Raw genomic sequence first — 19,117 nt, forward strand, 5'->3', positions numbered from 1 at the left:
GTCCCCGCCGTGTCCGTCTGTCCCCGCCGTGTCCGTCTGTCCCCGCCGTGTCCGTCTGTCCCCGCCGTGTCCCCTCCCGCCGCCGGAAGGGGCTGGCGCTGTCGCCGTGTCCCCAAGGGGGTCGCCGGAGTCCTTGTGCCCAGGGGCTGCGTCCGGGCCGGGGACGGGTGTCCGTCTGTCCCCGGGGGTCTGTGTGTCCGTCTGTCCCCGGGGGTCTGTGCGTCTGTCCCCAAGGCCTCTCCGTGTGTCCCCAGGGTGTCTCTGTCGCCTGGCTGTGTCCCTGCCCGCCTGTCCCTCTGTCCCTCGCTCTCTGTGTCTGTCCCTGTGTCCGTGTGTCCGTGTGTCCCTCCCCGTGTCCCCGTGTCCCTCTTGTCAGTGTGTCCCTGTCCCTCTGTCCCTCTCCGTGTCCTTCTGTCCGTCTGTCCGTCTGTCCGTCTGTCCTCCTGTCCCCCTGTCCCTCTGTCCGTCTGTCCCTGTCCCCATGTCCCCTCTGTGGCTCCTGGCGCTGCTGGCCCTGGCGCCGAGGGTCCCGGGGCATCCCGGGGATTGTCCCGCTGTCTGTCCCGCTGTCTGTCCCGCTGTCTGTCCCGGTGTCCGTCCCGGTTGTCCCGCTGTCTGTCCCGCTGTCCGTCCCGGTTCTCCCGGGGGCAGCGGGCACCGGCCCGAGGAGCTGCGGGCGCTCGAGGTGGGCACTGGGAGGGACTGGGAGGCACTGGGAGCACTGGGAGCACTGGGAGGGACTGGGAGCACTGGGAGGGACTGGGAGCACTGGGAGGGACACTGAGGGGACACTGGGGGACCTCGTGGTGTTCCCGGTGCTGGCGCTGCTCCTGAAAACCGGGAAGAGCGGGAGGAGCTGGAGGTGGGCACCGGGGGCACCGACATCACTGGGAGGGACTGGGAGCGCTGGGAGGGCACCGGGGGTGGCACTGGGGTGACACGAGGGGACACCGAGGTGGCGCTGCTGAGCTCCCCCCCGGTTCCAGGGACACCCCAAAGAGCCCGGGGGACCCCCAGATCCCCCCAGACGTTTGGGGACACCCCCAGAGCCCCCCCCCGTGATCCCCCGGACCCCCCTGACCCCCGCACTCACCCCATGCCCTGCCCCCCTCGTGCAGCAGCTCCGGGACTTTGGGGACATCGAGGAGGAGCCCGAAGGCACCGGGGACTGCTGGGGACAGCGCAGGGTGCGTGGGGACAGCAGGGACACCGGGGACACGGGGACAGCTGGGACCCAGCTCCCTGTCCCAGTTCCCAGTTCCCCCTTCCCAGTTCTCCATTCCCATTCCCAGCTGCCAATTCCCCAATTCCCCAATTCCGCACTCCCGGTTCCCAGTTCCCAAATCCCAATCCCCCAATCCCAGTTCTGAACCCCAGTTCCCCATTCCCAGTTCCCATTCCCCACTCCCCATTCCCAGTTCCCAATCCCCATTCTCAATCCCACCATTCCCAGTTCCCAGTTCCCAAATCCCAATCCCCCAATTCCCAGTGCCCACTCCCAGTTCCCACTCCCAGTTCCCATTCCCAGTTCCCATTCCCAGTCCCCCCAGTTCCCCATTCCCAATCCCCAGTTCCCCGTTCCCCAGTTCCCAATCCCAGTTCCTATTCCCAGTTCCCATTCCCAGTTCCCAATTTCCATTCCCAGTCCCCAGTTTCCATTCCCAGTCACAAATCCCCCAATCCCAGTTCCCAGTCCCAGTTCTCCCAGTCCCAGTTCCCATTCCCAGTTCCCAATTTCCATTCCCAGTTCCCAATTTCCATCCCCCAATCCCAGTTCCCCCAGTCCCCATTCCCTGTCCTCCATTCCCAATCCCAGTTCCCATTCCCAGTTCCCCCAGTTCCCCCAGTTCCCCATTCCCAATCCCCAGTTCCCGGTTCCCCAATTCCCATCCCCCAATTCCAGTTCCCCCAGTTCCCATTCCCAGCCCGTTCCCAGTCCCTTTTCCCCATTCCCCGTTCCCCCAGTTCCCATTCCCAGTTCTCAAATTCCCCATTCCCAGTTCCCAGTCCCCATTCCCAAGGCCCAATTTCCAAATCCCAACCCCCCAATTCCCAGTCCCCATTCCCAGCCCCCATTCCCCAATCCCAGTTCCTATTCCCAGTTCCCATTTCCAGTTCCATTCCCAATCCCAGTTCCCATTCCCAGTTCTCCCAGTCCCAGTTCCCATTCCCAGTTCCCAATTTCCATCCCCCAATCCCAGTTCCCATTCCCAGTTCCCAGTTCCCATTCCCACTTCCCAATTTCCATTCCCAGTTCCCAGTTTCCATTCCCAGTCCCCAATCCCCCAATCCCAGTTCCCATTCCCAGTTCCCAGTTCCCATTCCCACTTCCCAATTTCCATTCCCAGTTCCCAGTTTCCATTCCCAGTCCCCAATCCCCCAATCCCAGTTCCCATTCCCAGTTCCCAATTTCCATTCCCAATTCCCAGTTCCCATTCCCAGTTCTCCCAGTCCCAGTTCCCATTTCCAGTTCCCAATTTCCATCCCCCAATCCCAGTTCCCCCAGTCCCCATTCCCTGTCCCCCATTCCCAATCCCCATTCCCCAATCCCAGTTCCTATTCCCAGTTCCCATTCCCAGTTCCCAGTTCCCATTCCCAGTTCCCATTCCCAGTTCTCCCAGTCCCAGTTCCCATTCCCAGTTCCCATTCCCAGTTCTCCCAATCCCAGTTCCCATTCCCAGTTCTCCCAGTCCCAGTTCCCATTCCCAGTCCCCAATCCCAGTTCCCATTCCCAGTTCTCCCAGTCCCAGTTCCCATTCCCAGTCCCCAATCCCCCAATCCCAGTTCCCATTCCCAGTTCCCATTCCCAGTTCTCCCAGTCCCAGTTCCCATTCCCAGTTCCCATTCCCAGTTCTCCCAGTCCCAGTTCCCATTCCCAGTTCCCATTCCCAGTTCTCCCAGTCCCAGTTCCCATTCCCAGTTCTCCCAGTCCCAGTTCCCATTCCCAGTTCTCCCATTCCCAGTTCCCATTCCCAGTTCTCCCAGTCCCAGTTCCCATTCCCAGTTCTCCCAGTCCCAGTTCCCATTCCCAGTTCTCCCAGTTTCCCCCATTCCCCCTCAGCCTTCCAGTCCTTCATCGCCGCCCGGCGCTTCCACCCCTCCCTCCTCTTCCTCACCACCTTCGACACCCAGGTGAGCCCGGGGGGGGCTGGGTGACCCCTGGGACCCCCTGGGACCCCCCCAAAATCCCAAATCCCCCCAAATCCCCCCCAAAATCCCCCCAAAATTCCCCATTTCAGGCAGTGCTGGGGCTGGGCCTGGAGCGGCCCCAGAGCTTCGAGGGGGCCCCGGGGACCCCTCCCCAAATTGGGGGATACGGAGTGGGGGGGCAGGGAAACAGGCAGGGGTGGTTGCCATGGGAATGGGATGCTGAGGGGAGGGGTTGCCATGGGGATGGAGTTTCCATGGGGATGTGGTTGCTATGGGATTGCTGCCATGGGGACGTGGTTACTATGGAGATGTGGTTGCTATGGAGTCATGGTTGCCATGGGGATGTGGTTGCTGTGGGGATGGTTGCTATGGGATGTGGTTGCCATGGGGATGTGGTCACCATGGGGACATGGTTGCCATGGGAGAGGTCACTAGGCAGTGATGGTTGCCATGGGGATGGAGCTTCCATGGAGATGTGGTTGCCATGGGCAATGGTTGCCACGGGCAATGGTTGCCATGGGGATATGGTTGCCATGGGAGATGGTCACTAGGCAGTGATGGTTGCCATGGGGACGTGGTTGCTATGGGATGTGGTTGCCATGGGGAGAGGTTGCTGTGGGAGGAGGTCACTATGGGGTGGTGGTTGCTATGGGGACATGGTTGCCATGGGGATGGCCGCTATAGGGATGGGGTCGCCATGGGGATGAAGTTTCCATGGGGATGTGGTTGCCATGGGGACCAGTTGCCACGGGCAATGATTGCCACGGGCAACGGTTGCCACGGGAGATGGTCGCCATGGGGATGTGGTTGCCAAGGGAGATGGTTGCCACGGGCAATGGTTGCCATGGGGATCCGGTTGCCGTGGGGACGTGGTTGCCATGGGAACGGCCGATTCTCACCCCCACCCCATCTCCCCCCACTCCTTTTCCCACAGCGGCCCCGGGGGTCCCCCCGCCGGTCTGGGGGGGCTGCCCTGCCCCGGGGGGGTCCGGGGGGGTCCCGGGGGGCTTTGGGGGTCCCGGGGAGGGGTCGGGGGCTCTATCGGGCTCCCCCCGCGCCGGGCAGGGTTAAAGCCCCGGGTGCTGCCGGGAGATTCCCGCCTTTAATCCCCCCCGGATCATCCCCCCCCCGCCGCGGCCTCAATCCCGGTGACACCGGGACCCCCCCGAGCCCCCCCCCACCCTGAGCGGTGACACCGGGGGGGTCCTGAGGGGGGGGGGGGCTCATCCCCGGCACCCCCTCCCCATTCCCGCCTGTTCTGCCCCCTCCCCAATCTGAGCCCCCCCCCCCCAAGCAGCACTCGGGGGGGGGGGTTTGGGGGAGGGGGCAGCGGCTCCATGGGGGGGTGAAATTTGGGGGTGCCCTCACCCCCCCAAACCCCCCCAGGGCCCCTCTGTGGCAACTCAGAGCTCAGAGCACGGCCGGGAGCTGGGTGAGTGCGGGGGGGGGCGGTCCCGCCATCCCCCCCCATCCCCCCGGTGACCCCCAAACCTCGGCGACACCCGGGGGACACTCGGGGACCCCCCCACGTCACCGTGACCCCCCCAGGAGGACGCCCTGCACAGGACCCCCATCGTGGCCTTCGCCGTGGGGGATGATCCCGGTGAGGGGGGGCGCGAAGGGAATTTGGGGGGGGTCTCGGTGGGTGGGGAGGGGTCTCGGCCCCCCCTGAACCCCCCCTGTGCCCCCCCAGACGGGTTCGAGTTCGTGGAGACGCTGAGGGAGGTGGCCCAGGACAGGAGGGACCAGCCCGGCTTCAGCATCCTCTGGATCGACCCCGGAGATTTCCCGGGGGTAACGGGGGGGGGGCAACACCCCTACAGCCCCCCAGGGGGGTCCTGAGCCCTCTGTCCCCTCTGTCCCCTCCCCTGAGCCCTCTGTCCCCTCTGTCCCCAGCTCGTCCCCACCTGGGAGGACACCTTCGACATCGACCTGTCCCGGCCACAGCTGGGCGTGGTCAATGGCACCGACTTAGTGAGTGTCACCTCCGTGTCACCCCAATGTCACCCCCACGGTCAATGGCACCGACTTAGTGAGTGTCACCTCCGTGTCACCCCTGTGTCACCCCAATGGTCAATGGCACCGACTTAGTGAGTGTCACCCCCGTGTCACCCCTGTGTCACCTCCGTGTCACCCCAATGGTCAATGGCACCGACTTAGTGAGTGTCACCTCCATGTCACCCCTGTGTCACCTCCGTGTCGCCCCAATGTCACCCCCACGGTCAATGGCACCGACTTAGTGAGTGTCACCTCCGTGTCACCCCTGTGTCACCCCCACGGTCAATGGCACCGACTTAGTGTCACCTCTGTGTCACCCCTCTGTCACCCTTGTGTCACCCCAATGTCACCCCCATGGTCAATGGCACCGACTTAGTGAGTGTCACCTTCGTGTCACCCCTGTGTCACCTCCGTGTCACCCCAATGTCACCCCCATGGTCAATGGCACCGACTTAGTGAGTGTCACCTCCGTGTCACCGCTGTGTCACCTCCGTGTCACCCCAATGGTCAATGGCACCGACTTAGTGAGTGTCACCTTCGTGTCACCCCTGTGTCACCTCCGTGTCACCCCAATGTCACCCCCATGGTCAATGGCACCGACTTAGTGAGTGTCACCTTCGTGTCACCCCTGTGTCACCTCCGTGTCACCCCAATGTCACCCCCATGGTCAATGGCACCGACTTAGTGAGTGTCACCTCCGTGTCACCCCTGTGTCACCCCAATGGTCAATGGCACCGACTTAGTGAGTGTCACCCCCATGTCACCCCTGTGTCACCTCCGTGTCACCCCAATGTCACCCCCATGGTCAATGGCACCGACTTAGTGAGTGTCACCTCCGTGTCACCCCTGTGTCACCTCCGTGTCACCCCAATGTCACCCCCACGGTCAATGGCACCAAGCCCGTGAGTGTCACCCCCATGTCACCTCTGTGTCACCCCCTTGTCACCCGATGTCACCCCTGTGTCACTCCAGTGCCCCCCCTGTGGTCAATGGCATTGACTCCATGGGTGTCACCCCTGTGTCACCTCAGTGTCACCCCCGTGGTGAATGCCACCGACCCTGTGAGTGTCACCCCTGTGTCACTCCAGTGTCCCACTGTGGTCAATGGCACCAACCCCGTGACTGTCACCTCAGTGTCACCCCAATGTCATCCCCATGGTCATTCCAGTGTCACCGCCATGGTCAATGGCACCTGGGTGTCACCCCAATGTCATCCCTGTAGTCAGTGGCACCGACCTCGTGAGTATCACCCCAGTGTCACCCCTGTGTCACTCCCATGGTCAATGGCACTGACCACATGAGTGTCACCCCCGCCATGCATCACTCCAGTGTCCCCAGGTGTCACCCCCATGGTTGACATCACTGACCACGTGAATGTCACGATCCCATGGTGTCACCCACAATCTGTGTCACCCCAGTGTCACCCCCGCCCCGGTGTCCCCACGTGTCCCTTCTGTCCCCCCGTGTCCCCAGGCCAGCAGCGTGTGGCTGGACATGGAGGATGAGGAGGATCTGCCGGGGCCTGAGGAGGTCCTGGAGTGGCTCCAGGAGGTGCTGGAGGGGGACACTGGGGATGGTGAGGATGAAGAGGATGACGATGATGAAGATGATGACGATGAAGATGATGATGATGAAGTTGATGACAATGATGATGACTGACAACAGTGATGACAATGGTGATGATGATGGCAATGACAATGATGACCATGAAAATGATGATGATGATGATGATGATGATGATGATGATGATGATGATGAAAATGATGGCACTGACCATGACAATGACGATGACGTTGACTGACAATGACAAGATGATGATGAAGACAAAGATGATGACAATGACATTTACAATGACAATGATGCTGACGATGATGATGATGATGATGGTGGCGACGATGATGATGACAATGATGATGACAACAAAACAATGATGACATTGATGATGACAATGAAAATAATGGCAACAATGATGATGATGACAATCATGATGGTGATGAAAACAGTGACAATGATGTTGACGATGATGATGATGATGATGATGATGATGATGATGATGATGATGATGACGACGCCCAAGCCAGGTCCCCAGAGGACAAGGCAGTGTCCCCAGGGGAAGGAGATCCCTGGAGATGGGTGAGATCCCTAAGAGCCCTGGATGAGATCCCCCAGACAAGATTCCCATGAGAGATCCCATTACCAGATCCCAGTGCCAGATCCCAGGATGGGATCCCTACTCCAGATCCCAGTTTGGAATCCCATTAACAGATCCCAATATGGGATCCCAACTGCAGAACCCAATAGCAGATTCCAGTTTGGAATCCCAGTATCAGATCCCATTACCAGATCCCAGTATGGGGTTCCTGCTCCAGATCCCAGTGTGGGATCCCAATACCAGATCCCAACACCAGATCTCATTACCAGATCCAAGATTGGGATCCCATTCTCAGATCCCAGTATGGGATCCCAGTATCAGATCCTATTACCAGATCCCAGTTTGGGATCTCAATATGGGATCCCGTTACCAGATCCCAGTATGGGATCCCAGTATCAGATCCTATTACCAGACCCCAGTTTGGGATCTCAATATGGGATCCCGTTACCAGATCCCAGTATGGGATCCCAGTATCAGATCCTATTACCAGACCCCAGTTTGGGATCTCAATATGGGATCCCGTTACCAGATCCCAGTATGGGATCCCAGTATGATATCCCTGCTCCAGACACCAGTATGGGATCCCATTACCAGACCCCAATACCAGACCCCAGTTTGGAATCCCAGTATGGGATCCCATTACCAGATCCCTGCTCCAGATCCCATTTGGAATCCCAGTATGGGATCCCATTACCAGACCCCAGTACCAGATCCCAGTTTGGAGTCCCAGTATGGGATCCCATTACCAGATCCCTGCTCCAGATCCCAGTGTGCAATCCCAGTATGGGATCCCATTAGTAGATCCCAGTGCCAGATCCCAGTTTGGAGTCCCAGTACGGGATCCCATTACCAGATCCCAGTTTGGAGTCCCAGTATGGGATCCCATTAGTAGATCCCAGTGCCAGATCCCAGTATGGGATCCCAGCTGCGGATCCCATTACCAGACCCCAATTCCAGACCCCAATTCCAGACCCCAATACCGGATCCCAGCTCCCGATCCCCTCCCGGGCCCCTGTGTGACATTGTCCCCTCCTTGTCCCCACCTGTCCCCCCCATCCCGGCCGGTGACACCGCGGGGACCCCAAATTTCGCCCGCGGGGGACCCTGGGCAGGGGGGGGAGGGCGGGGCGGCTCCTCCCGCCTGACCCCGCCCCTCCAAGCCCCTCCCCCTAGGACCCCGCCCCGTTAAGCCCCGCCCACCCCCGCTCCGAGCGGCGGCACCGAGAGCCCGAGCGGCGGCACCGGCACCGGCACCGGCAGCGCCCGCGGCCGGTAAGTGCGGGCAGGGAGGGGGGCACCGGACCCACCGAGCGACCCCCGGCCCCAGCGGCGGCCCCGCGGCCGCACCGGCACCGGATGGACCCCGCGGCCGCCGCCTCCATCCGCTCCCGGCGCCGCTCCCGGGGCCGCTCCCGGTTCCGCTCCCGGTTCCGTTCCCGGTGCTCTCCAGCGGCCCCGGACCGCGATGCTGCCCCCCCCCCACTCTGTGTGACCCCCCCGCCCCACCGAGCATCCCCCGCGCTCCCTGATGCCCCCGCGGCGGGCAGGAAGGGGTTAACGGTGCCGGGGGTCCCGGTCGGGCTCTCCCGGTTCCCCCCCGTTCTCCCCCGGTGCCCCCCATCCTCCCCCATTTCACTTCCCGTTTCGCTGCCGGGGGGGCTCGAACCCGTGACACGATGGGGGGGGGGGACACTCGGTGGCTCTCGGGGCCCACGCGGGACGCGGGACGCGCCACCCCCCCCACCCCGTGTCGCCGTGTCCCTGTCCCTGCCACCCCCGGTGTCCCGGTCCCCATCCCGGTTCCGTTGCCGTTTCCCATCCCGTTCCCGTTCCCCACGCGGGACACGGGGCCCTTTCCCCCGCCCGCCCCACCCGAGCACCCCCGTGGGTGTCCCCGCGCTGTCCCCGCGCGCTCCCGGTCCCGTCCCGCGCCCGCGGGGCCGCCCGGTGCTCCCAGTGCTCCCAGTACCGCCCGGTACCGCCCGGGACCGGCGTGACCCCCCCTGGACACCCCGAAAACGCGTTTGGGGACATCACGGGTGGGCGCGGGGGGGTCCCGCGCCTCCAGCGGGGCCAAACTGGGACCGAACTGGGCCCAAACTGGGGCCGAACTGGGACCGAACTGGGACCGAACTGTGACCGAACTGGGGCCGAACTGGGACCGAACTGGGACCGAACTGGGGCCGAACTGGGACCGAACTGGGGCCGAACTGGGGCCGAACTGGGCCGCGGGAGGCGCCGCTTCCGCATCCCCGCGCCGGGACCGGGCGGGGGCCCCGAAAGGGACCGACAGGAACGGGGGGGGGGGTCCCGAGACTCATCTCCCCCCCCCAACCCCACCCGTGCCCCGTCCCACGGAGCGGCCCCGCGTGGGGAAACTGAGGCACGAGTGTGGGGGGAAGGATCGCACCCAGCTGTGCCCCAGCTGTGCCCCAGATGTGCCCGGGGATGCTGCGGCCGCCGGGCAGGGCGGGAGCCCCGCGACACGCGTGGGACCCTCAGGACACGGGGGGCGACAGGAGGGTGGCACTGGGGCAGGGCGGGGCACAGCTGTGTCCGTGTGTCCGAGCCCTGTCCGTGTGTCCGAGCAGTGTCCGTGGGGCCGGACAGTGGGATCAGGACCGGACAGTGGGGTCGGGGATGGACAGTGGGGTCAAGGCCGTGTCCGTGGGGCTGGAGCCGTGTCCGTGGGTCCGAGCTGTGTCCGTGGGGCCGTGGGGCCGGACAGTGGGGTCGGGGCCGGACAGTGGGGTCAGGGCCGTGGCCGTGGGTCCGGGGCCGTGGCCGTGGGTCCGGGGCCGTGTCCGTGTGTCCGGACAGAGGGGTCAGGGCCGTGTCCGTGGGGCCGGGGCCGTGTCCGTGTGTCCGGGGCCGTGTCCGTAGGTCCGGACAGCGGGGGTGAGGGCCGTGTCCGTGGGTCCGGGCCGTGCCTCGCATTCCGGGGGGGCCCGGGGGGGCCGGAGGCGGCCGCGCCGCTCCCCGAGGCACAAAGGGCCCCTTGTCCCCCACGCTGCGTGGGGGGGGGCTCGTGGGGGACCCTCCCCCCGCCTCCCGCTCTCCCCACCCCCCCCCAAAAACCCAAAAACACCCCGAGGGGGGGGGGGGTGGGCATGGGGGGGGCACTGATGGCATCGGCGCTCCCCAGACCCCCCCACGGGGGGGCACAAAGCCCGGGGGGCTCCGTCCCACCCGTGTCGCGCCCCCCCCAAAACCGGGATTAACCCACCCGAGCCCCCCGCCCGCCCCACTGAATGGGGCCCAGCGGGGCCACGCCCCTCGTGAATATTCATGAGGCGCTTTGCATGAGAAACGTGAATGGGGCGGGGGTCCCACGGTGCGGGGTGGGGGTGAGATACCCACGACCCCCCCCCCCCCCCATCGGTGCCACCGCGGGCTCGGGGGGTTCGGGGGGGTTCGGGCCGGGCCTGGGAACGCGGGAGGGGCGGGAGCGGCGGGGGGGGGGTCCCGGTCCCCGCCCCCCCCCCCCCCCGGAAGGCCCCGTGTCCGGCCGGGGCTGAGTCATGGGCGGCCTTAAAGGGGCCGCGCACCGGACAGGGGGGGGGGATGGGGGAGGCTTTGTGCGTGGGGGGAGGGGCTGGGGGATGGTGGGGGGGGGGGATGGGTTTGTTATTGGAGAGGAGCGTGGGGGGGGCGCGGCTGTGCGTGGGGGGGGGCGTGGGGGGAGCGTCTGTTCATGGGGGGGGAGGGGCTGGGCTGTGTGGGGGGGGGCGTGGGAAGGTGTCGGTGAAGGGGGGGGGGGTCTCACGTGGGGGGGGGGGGGAGGGGGAGGGGGGGTTGTTTACCGAGCGCTGTCACGAGTGGGGGGGTTCGGGGTGGGGGTTTTGGGGGGGGGGCGTTGTTTACGAGGAGTCACGAGTGGGGGGGGAGGGGGACACAGAGACGTGGCCGTGCCCCCCCCCCCCCCCAACGAGGGTCTGACACCCCCCCCCCCATGGGTGCGGGGAGGGGGGGGGGGAAGGGTCAGTCGGGTGATGCGTTGCCATGGTAACCGCATCCCTGCGTGGGTGGCGGCGTCGCCATGGCAACGGGGACCGGCGGGAGAGGGGGGACAGTGACCCCCCCCCCCCCAGACACGGCGGAGACCCCCCCCAATAACACGGGGGGGGGGGGGGGCGGGGGGATTGGGGTGAGTGTGCAAAGGGGGGGTCAGCGAGAAGGGGCTGAGTGTGAATTTGGGGCTCAGTGGGAATTCGGGGTGAGTGTGCAAAGGAGGGGTCAGGTCGTGCAGGGGGGGCTGCGCACGAGCAGGATGAGTGTGCAAAGGGGGGGTCAGTGCAAATTTGGGGTGGGTGGGTGAGTGAAGGGGGGGACACTGAATTTGGGGTGAGCGTGCAAAGGGGGGGTCACAATTCGGGGCGAGCGTGCAAAAGAGGGGTCGGTGAATTTGGGCTGAGTGTGCACAGGGGGGTGACGGTGTCCGGGGGGGTCCGTGCGAGCCCCCCCGCGCTGTTGGGGACCCGGAGCAGCCGCCTCGGTCCCCGCTCGGTCGCTGTCACATCCCGTGAGCGTCACATGAGTCACGGCCGGGGGCTGGGCTGGCACCGGGGCTGAGCCGCGACAGCGGGGACAGGGCTGGGGACACCGGTGACAGCAATGGATGAGGCTGGGGACGGTTGTGACACCAAGGACTGAGGCTGGGGACACTTGTGACAGCAATGGATGAGGCTGGGGACATCTGTGACACCAAGGACTGAGGCTGGGGACACTTGTGACAGCAATGGATGAGGCTGGGGACAGTTGTGGCACCAAGGACTGAGGCTGGGGACACCGGTGACAGCAATGGATGAGGCTGGGGACAGTTGTGACACCGCTGGCTGAGGCTGGGGACATTGGTCACAGCAATGGATGAGGCTGGGGACAGTTGTGACACCGCTGGCTGAGGCTGGGGACATTGGTCACAGCAATGGATGAGGCTGGGGACATCTGTGACACCAGTGGATGATGAGGCTGCAGACACAGGTGACACTGGTGACTGAGGTTGAGGACACTTGTGACACCAAGGACTGAGGCTGGGGACAGTTGTGACTTGAGCAGCTGAGCTTGGGGACACTTGTGACACCAGTAGATGACTCTGGGGACATTTGTGACACCAGGGACTGAGGCTGGGGCTGGCACTGGAGACTGGGCCTGGGGACACCGGTGACACCTGTGGCTGAGGCTGGGGACAGTTGTGACACCAAAAACTGAGTCTGGGGACACTTGTGACTTGAGCAGCTGAGCTTGGGGACATCTGTGACACCAGGAACTGAGCTTGGGGACATCTGTGACAGCAGGAACTGAGGCTGAGGCTGGCGCTGGCACTGGAGACTGAGCCTGGGGACACTTGTGACACCGGTGGCTGAGGCCGGGACAGCTCGGGGACACTCATGACACGAGTGGCTGAGTCTGGGGACATTTGTGACACAGGTGGCAGAGCCTGGCACCAGTGGCTGAGGCTGGGGACACTTGTGACACCAGGGATTGAGGCTGGGGACACTGGTGACACTTGTGGCTGAGTCCCCTGTCACTTGTGGCATGTGTGGCTGAGAGCAGGAGCACTCGTGTCACCCACGGCTCTGTCCCATGTCACTCGTGTCACCCAGGGCAGTGTTCCCTGTCCCTCACACCCCGTGTCCCCCAGCCATGGCCATGTCCCGTGTCCCTCATGTCACCCCTGTCCCCAGACGTGTCCCCCCATGTTAATGTCCCTGATGTCCCACATGTCCCCTGTCCCCAGCTGTGGCCATGTCCCTCATGTCACCCCTGTCCCCGGCCATGTCCCCCATGTCTCTCGTGTCCTCCGTGTCACCCTTGTCCCCAGCCACAGCCATGTCCTCTAAGTCCTATGTTCTCCCTGTCCCCAGCCATGGCCAAGTCCTGTGTCCCTCATGTCCCCAAGTGTCCCCCATAGACCATGTTCCATGTCCCTGCTGTCCCCTGTGTCTCCAGCCATGTCCCCACATCCCTGATGTCCCCAATGTCCCCATGTCCCCAGCTATGGCCATGTCCCCATGTCCCCCATGTCCCTTTTGTCCCCAGCCATGGCCGAGTACCGCAGTCTGCTGGAGGAGCTGGCCCAGAACGGCCATGTCCCCATGTCCCCATGTCCCCGTGTCCCCGTGTCCCCAGCCATGTCCCCATGTCCCCGTGTCCCCAGCCATGTCCCCATGTCCCTGATGTCCCTTTTGTCCCCAGCCATGGCCGAGTACCGCAGTCTGCCGGAGGAGCTGGCCCAGAACGGCCATGTCCCCATGTCCCCATGTCCCTGTGTCCTCAGCCATGTCCCCTTGTCCCTGTGTCCCCAGCCATGTCCCCATGTCCCCATGTCCCTTTTGTCCCCAGCCATGTCCCCATGTCCCTTTTGTCCCCAGCCATGGCCGAGTACCGCAGTCGGTACCGAGTCGCAGTCGGCTGAGTACCCAGAACAGCCATGTCCCCATGTCCCTATGTCCCTGTGTCCCCAGCCATGTCCCCATGTCCCTATGTCCCTGTGTCCCCAGCCATGTCCCCATGTCCCTTTTGTCCCCAGCCATGGCCGAGTACCGCAGTCTGCTGGAGGAGCTGGCCCAGAACGGCCATGTCCCCATGTCCCCATGTCCCTGTGTCCTCAGCCATGTCCCCATGTCCCTGTGTCCCTGTGTCCCCAGCCATGTCCCCTTGTCCCTGTGTCCCCAGCCATGTCCCCATGTCCCCATGTCCCTTTTGTCCCCAGCCATGGCCGAGTACCGCAGTCTGCTGGAGGAGCTGGCCCAGCACAGACATGTCCCCATGTCCCTGTGTCCCCAGCCATGTCCCCATGTCCCCATGTCCCTGTGTCCCCAGCCATGTCCCCATGTCCCTTTTGTCCCCAGCCATGGCCGAGTACCGCAGTCTGCTGGAGGAGCTGGCCCAGAACATCACGGCCGAGGACCTGGAGCAGCTCAAGTCCGCGTGTCGCGAGGACATCCCCAGCGGGGAGGGTGACGCCATCGCCACCGGCCACCACTGGTTCGCCTTCCTGGAGCGCCACAGCAAGCTGGACCGAGGTGTGACACCCGTGCCACCACCGGCACTGTCCCCTCCCCGCGCCCCGGGGCTGCTCCCGCCCTGGGATGGTCCCATGGACCCTGTCCCCGTCACCTGTCCCCGTCCCTGTCCCCTGAGCCCTGTCCCTGTCCCCTGTCCCCATCACCTGTCCACTGTCCCTGTCCCAGTCCCCATCCCCATCAACTGAGCCCTGTCCCCCTTCCCTGCCCCTGTCCCTATCCCCATCCCTGTCGCCATCCCTGTCCCCATCCTTGTCCCCTCCTGTCCCCATCCCTGTCCTCCTCCTTGTCCCCTCCTTGTCCCCCTCCCCATCCCCGTCCCCCTCCTTGTCCCCATCCTGTCCCTCTCCTGTCCTTCCCGCCCCCTCCTTGTCCCCATCCCTGTCCCCATCCTCTCCCTCCGCTGTCCCCTCCCTGTCGCTCCCCTGTCCCCATCTCTGTCCCTATCCTGTCCCTCTGCTGTCCCACTCCTTGTCCCCATGCCCTCCCCATCCTTGTCCCTGTCCTTTCCCCTCTCTGTCCCCATCCCTGTCCCCCTCCCTATCCATGTCCCCATCCCTGTCCTTGTCCCCATCCCTGTCCCTCCCTGGTTCCCATCCTTGTCCTGTCCTTCTCCCAATCCCCGTCCCCATCCTGTCCCCATCCCTGTCCCCTCCTTGTCCCCATCCTGTCTCTCTCCCCAGTCCCCTCCTTGTCCCCATCCCTGTCCCCTCCTTGTCCCCATCCCTGTCCCCATCCTGTCTCTCTCCCCAGTCCCCTCCTTGTCCCCATCCCTGTCCCCATCCTGTCCCCATCCCTGTCCCCTCCTTGTCCCCATCCCTGTCCCCATCCTGTCTCTCTCCCCAGTCCCCTCCTTGTCCCCATCCTGTCCCCATCCCTGTCCCCATCTTGTCCCCATCCCTGTCCCCTCCTTGTCCCCATCCCCGTCCCCTCCCCGCGCCCTCCGGGCCCCCGCGGCCGCAGCAGCGCGGGTGGCCCGAGCCCAGCACGTGTCCCGTGTGTGTCCCGTGTGTGTCCCGTGTGTGTCCCCGCGCTGTCCCCGCGCTGTCCCCGTGTCACAGACAACCTGTCCTACATCGAGCACATCTTCGAGATCTCGCGCCGGCCGGACCTGCTGACCAAGGTGGTGCAGTACCGCACGCAGGTGCTCAAGATCTCCGAGGAGGACGAGGTGGACACCAAGCTCACCCGCATCCCCAGCGCCAAGAAGTACAAGGGTGAGAGGGGACAGGGACAGCGGGGACACGAGGGGATGTCACCCAGGGACAGCGGGGACAGGGACGGGGACACGAGGGGATGTCACCCAGGGACAGGTGGGGACAGGGACACGAGGGGATGTCACCCAGGGACAGCGGGGACAGGGACGGGGACACAAGGGGATGTCACCCAGGGACAGGTGGGGACAGGGACGGGGACACAAGGGGATGTCACCCAGGGACAGGGACAGGCATCCCCAGCGCCAAGAAGTACAAGGGTGAGAGGGGTCAGGGACAGCGGGGACAGGCAGGGATGTCACCCAGGGACAGGCGGGGATGGGGATGGGGACAGGGACACAAGGGGATGTCACCCAGGGACAGGCGGGGACGGGGACAGGGACACAAAGGGATGTCACCCAGGGACAGGCGGGGATGGGGACAGGGACAGGGACACAAGGGGATGTCACCCAGGGACAGGCGGGGATGGGGACGGGGACGGGGACACAAGGGGATGTCACCCAGGGACAGGCAGGGATGGGGACAGGGACAGGGACACAAGGGGATGTCACCCAGGGACAGGCAGGGATGGGGACAGGGACAGGGACACAAGGGGATGTCACCCAGGGACAGGCGGGGACGGGGACAGGGACACAAAGGGATGTCACCCAGGGACAGGCGGGGATGGGGACGGGGACGGGGACACAAGGGGATGTCACCCAGGGACAGGCAGGGATGGGGACAGGGACAGGGACACAAGGGGATGTCACCCAGGGACAGGCGGGGATGGGGACGGGGACGGGGACACAAGGGGATGTCACCCAGGGACAGGCGGGGACGGGGACAGGGACACAAGGGGATGTCACCCAGGGACAGGCGGGGATGGGGACAGGGACACAAGGGGATGTCACCCAGGGACAGGCGGGGACGGGGACAGGGACACAAGGGGATGTCACCCAGGGACAGGATGGGACGGGGACAGGCATCCCCAGCGCCAAGAAGTACAAGGGTGAGAGACAGGGGACAGGGATGGGGACACAAGGGGACACAAGGGGACAGGGACAGCGGGGACAGGCAGGGATGTCACCCAGGGACAGGCGGGGACGGGACAGGTGGGGATGGGGACAGCTGGGGACAGGGACAGCGGGGACAGGGATGGGCACACAAGGCGATGTCACCCAGGGACAGGCGGGGATGGGAAAAGGGACAGGGACAGCCGGGGACGGGGACAGGGACAGCCGGGGACGGGGACAGGGACAGCCGGGGACGGGGACAGTCAGGGATGGGGACAGGGACAGCCGGGGACAGGGACAGCCGGGGACAGCAACTGTCATTGTCCCCAAAGCAGGGACAGCGACCCCTCCCCAATTACCCCAGGGCTGGGACAGGGACCCCAAGGGGGGATAAAAGATTCCCCAGGGAGGGTTGGGGACCCCCAGAAGGGTTGGGGACCCCCGGGAAAGGTTGGCGACCCCCAGAAGGGGTTGGGGACCCCCGGGCAGGGCTGGAGACCCTCAGGAAGGACTGGGGACCCCTGGAGGGGTTGGGGACCCCCAGGAAGGATTGGGGACCCCCGGGAAAGGTTGGGGACCCTCAGAAAGGGTTGGGGACCCCCAGAAGGGGTTGGGGACCCCCGGGAAAGGTTGGGGACCCTCAGGAAGGACTGGGGACCCCCGGGAAAGGTTGGGGACCCCCGGGCAGATTAGGAGACCCCCCAGGAGGGGCTGCGGACCCCCAGGAAGGATTGGGGACCCCTGGAGGGGTCGGGGACCCCCAGGAAGGATTGGGGACATGTGGGAAAGGTTGGGGACCCTCAGAAAGGGTTGGGGACCCCCGGGCAGGTTTGGGGACCCTCAGGAAGGATTGGGGACCCCCGGGAATGGTTGGGGACCCCCAGAAAGGGTTGAGGACCCCCGGGCAGGTTTGGGGACCCCCGGGAAAGGTTGGGGACCCTCAGAAAGGGCTGGGGACCCTCAGGAAGGGTTGTGGACCCCCGGGAAGGGTTGGGGACCCCCGGGCAGGTTTGGGGACGCCCGGGAAAGGTTGGGGACCCCCGGGAAGGGTTGGGGACCCCCAGAAGGGGTTGGGGACCCCCGGGAAAGGTTGGGGACCCTCAGAAAGGGTTGGGGACCCCCGGGCAGGTTTGGGGACCCCCGGGAAAGGTTGGGGACCCTCAGGAAGGGTTGGGGACCCCCGGGCAGGTTTGGGGATGCCGGGAGAGGTTGGGGACCCTCAGTGGGATGGGGGGGGACACCCCCAGACCCCCCTGACCCCCCCCCCGTGTCCCCCCCTCCCCAGACATCATCCGGCAGCCCTCGGAGGAGGAGATCATCAAACTGGCCCCCCCCCCCGAAAAAGGCCTGAGCGGCTCCAGGACCCCCCCCCAGAGCCCCCTCCCCACTCTGCACCCCTGGGGGGGGAGGGGCTGAACCCCCCCCAGAGCCCCCCAAAATGGGTGAGGGGGAAATTGGGGTTGGGGGGGGTGAAATTCCCATGGGACCCCCCACCCCAAAAGGCCTCGATTTGAGGTGGGGGGGGAGGGATGGGGACCCCCCCCCAATGTGGGTAAGTTGAGGAGGGGGCATAAAAATGGGACCACCCCCCCCAAATTCAAATTTGGGGGGGCTAAAATTATTGGGACCCCTCCCACGTTAAATTTTGGGGTCACAGGGACCAGCCAATCCCAATTTGGGGGGAGGTTAAAATTATTGGGACCCCCCCATTTTAAATTTTGGGGTCACAAAGAATCCCCCACCCCAATTTTGGAGGGGGGGGTGTCAAGATTATTGGGGACCCTCCCACTTTAAATTTTGGGGTCACAGGGACCAGCCAATCCCAATTTGGGGGGAGGTTAAAATTATGGGGACCCCCCCACTTTAAATTTTGGGGTCACAAAGAATCCACCACCCCAATTTTTTGGGGGGGGGGGGTCAAGATTATTGGGGACCCTCCCACTTGAAATTTTGGGGTCACAAAGAATCCCCCACCCCAATTTTGGAGGGGGGGGGTCAAGATTATTGGGAACCCCCCCTTTAAATTTTGGGGTCACAAAGAATCCCCCACCCCAATTTTGGGGGGGGGGGTCAAGATTATTGGGGACCCCCCCACTTTAAATTTCGGGGTCCATCCAATCCCAATTTAGGGGGGGTTAAAAGTATTGGGACCCCCCCAGTTAAATTTTGGGGTCCTTAATTTGAGGGGGGGTCTGTGACAGGGACTGAGCCCCCCCCCCACCCCAATTTTGGGGGGGTCACAGACATTGGGACGCCCCCACCCCAATTTTGGGGGGGGTCACAGACATTGGGACGCCCCCACCCCAATTTTGGGGGGGGTCACAGACATTGGGACGCCCCCACCCCAATTTTGGGGGGGGTCACAAGCACCAGGACCCCCCCAAATTTTGGGGGGGGGCACAGGAGGGCAGGGGGAGGTCGGGAGGGCGCCGAGGTCGGGGCTGATTTTGGGGGGGGGTCTTGGACCCCCCCCCAGGAGGGACAGGAGGGGACAAGGAGGTGACAAAAGGGAGGGGGGACAGTGAGTGGTGACCCCCCAAAAATTGGGGGAAAAACCCCCAAAATTGGGGGAAAAAAACCCCAAAA

General features: G+C 64.3%; 2 protein-coding genes across 3 annotated transcripts; both read left to right on the forward strand.

Annotated features, from left to right (window-relative positions):
- Positions 1 to 168: 168 nt before the first annotated feature.
- CASQ1 (calsequestrin 1) lies at positions 169 to 7,193 on the forward strand. 2 transcript variants are annotated; one of them, XM_059490101.1, is made up of 8 exons: positions 169 to 685; positions 1,119 to 1,187; positions 3,062 to 3,132; positions 4,537 to 4,582; positions 4,699 to 4,753; positions 4,844 to 4,944; positions 5,047 to 5,124; positions 6,622 to 7,193. In XM_059490101.1, the coding sequence occupies exons 1-8, from the start codon at positions 482 to 484 to the stop codon at positions 6,805 to 6,807; spliced, it is 810 nt and encodes a 269-aa protein (XP_059346084.1). In that variant the 5' UTR covers positions 169 to 481; the 3' UTR covers positions 6,808 to 7,193. The 2 variants fall into 2 exon arrangements, with proteins under 2 accessions (XP_059346084.1, XP_059346085.1); XM_059490102.1 differs by having other exon boundaries at positions 1,122 to 1,187.
- A 1,290-nt stretch (positions 7,194 to 8,483) lies between these two features.
- On the forward strand, positions 8,484 to 18,928 carry PEA15 (proliferation and apoptosis adaptor protein 15). Its single transcript, XM_059490197.1, has 4 exons — positions 8,484 to 8,572; positions 14,152 to 14,325; positions 15,387 to 15,542; positions 17,817 to 18,928. Exons 2-4 carry the CDS (start codon positions 14,154 to 14,156, stop codon positions 17,945 to 17,947), a joined length of 459 nt encoding a protein of 152 aa, XP_059346180.1. The 5' UTR covers positions 8,484 to 8,572; positions 14,152 to 14,153; the 3' UTR covers positions 17,948 to 18,928.
- Positions 18,929 to 19,117: the final 189 nt, after the last annotated feature.

Source organism: Ammospiza nelsoni, chromosome 28, assembly GCF_027579445.1.
Source record: "Ammospiza nelsoni isolate bAmmNel1 chromosome 28, bAmmNel1.pri, whole genome shotgun sequence".
Classification (NCBI taxonomy): Eukaryota; Metazoa; Chordata; class Aves; order Passeriformes; family Passerellidae; genus Ammospiza; species Ammospiza nelsoni.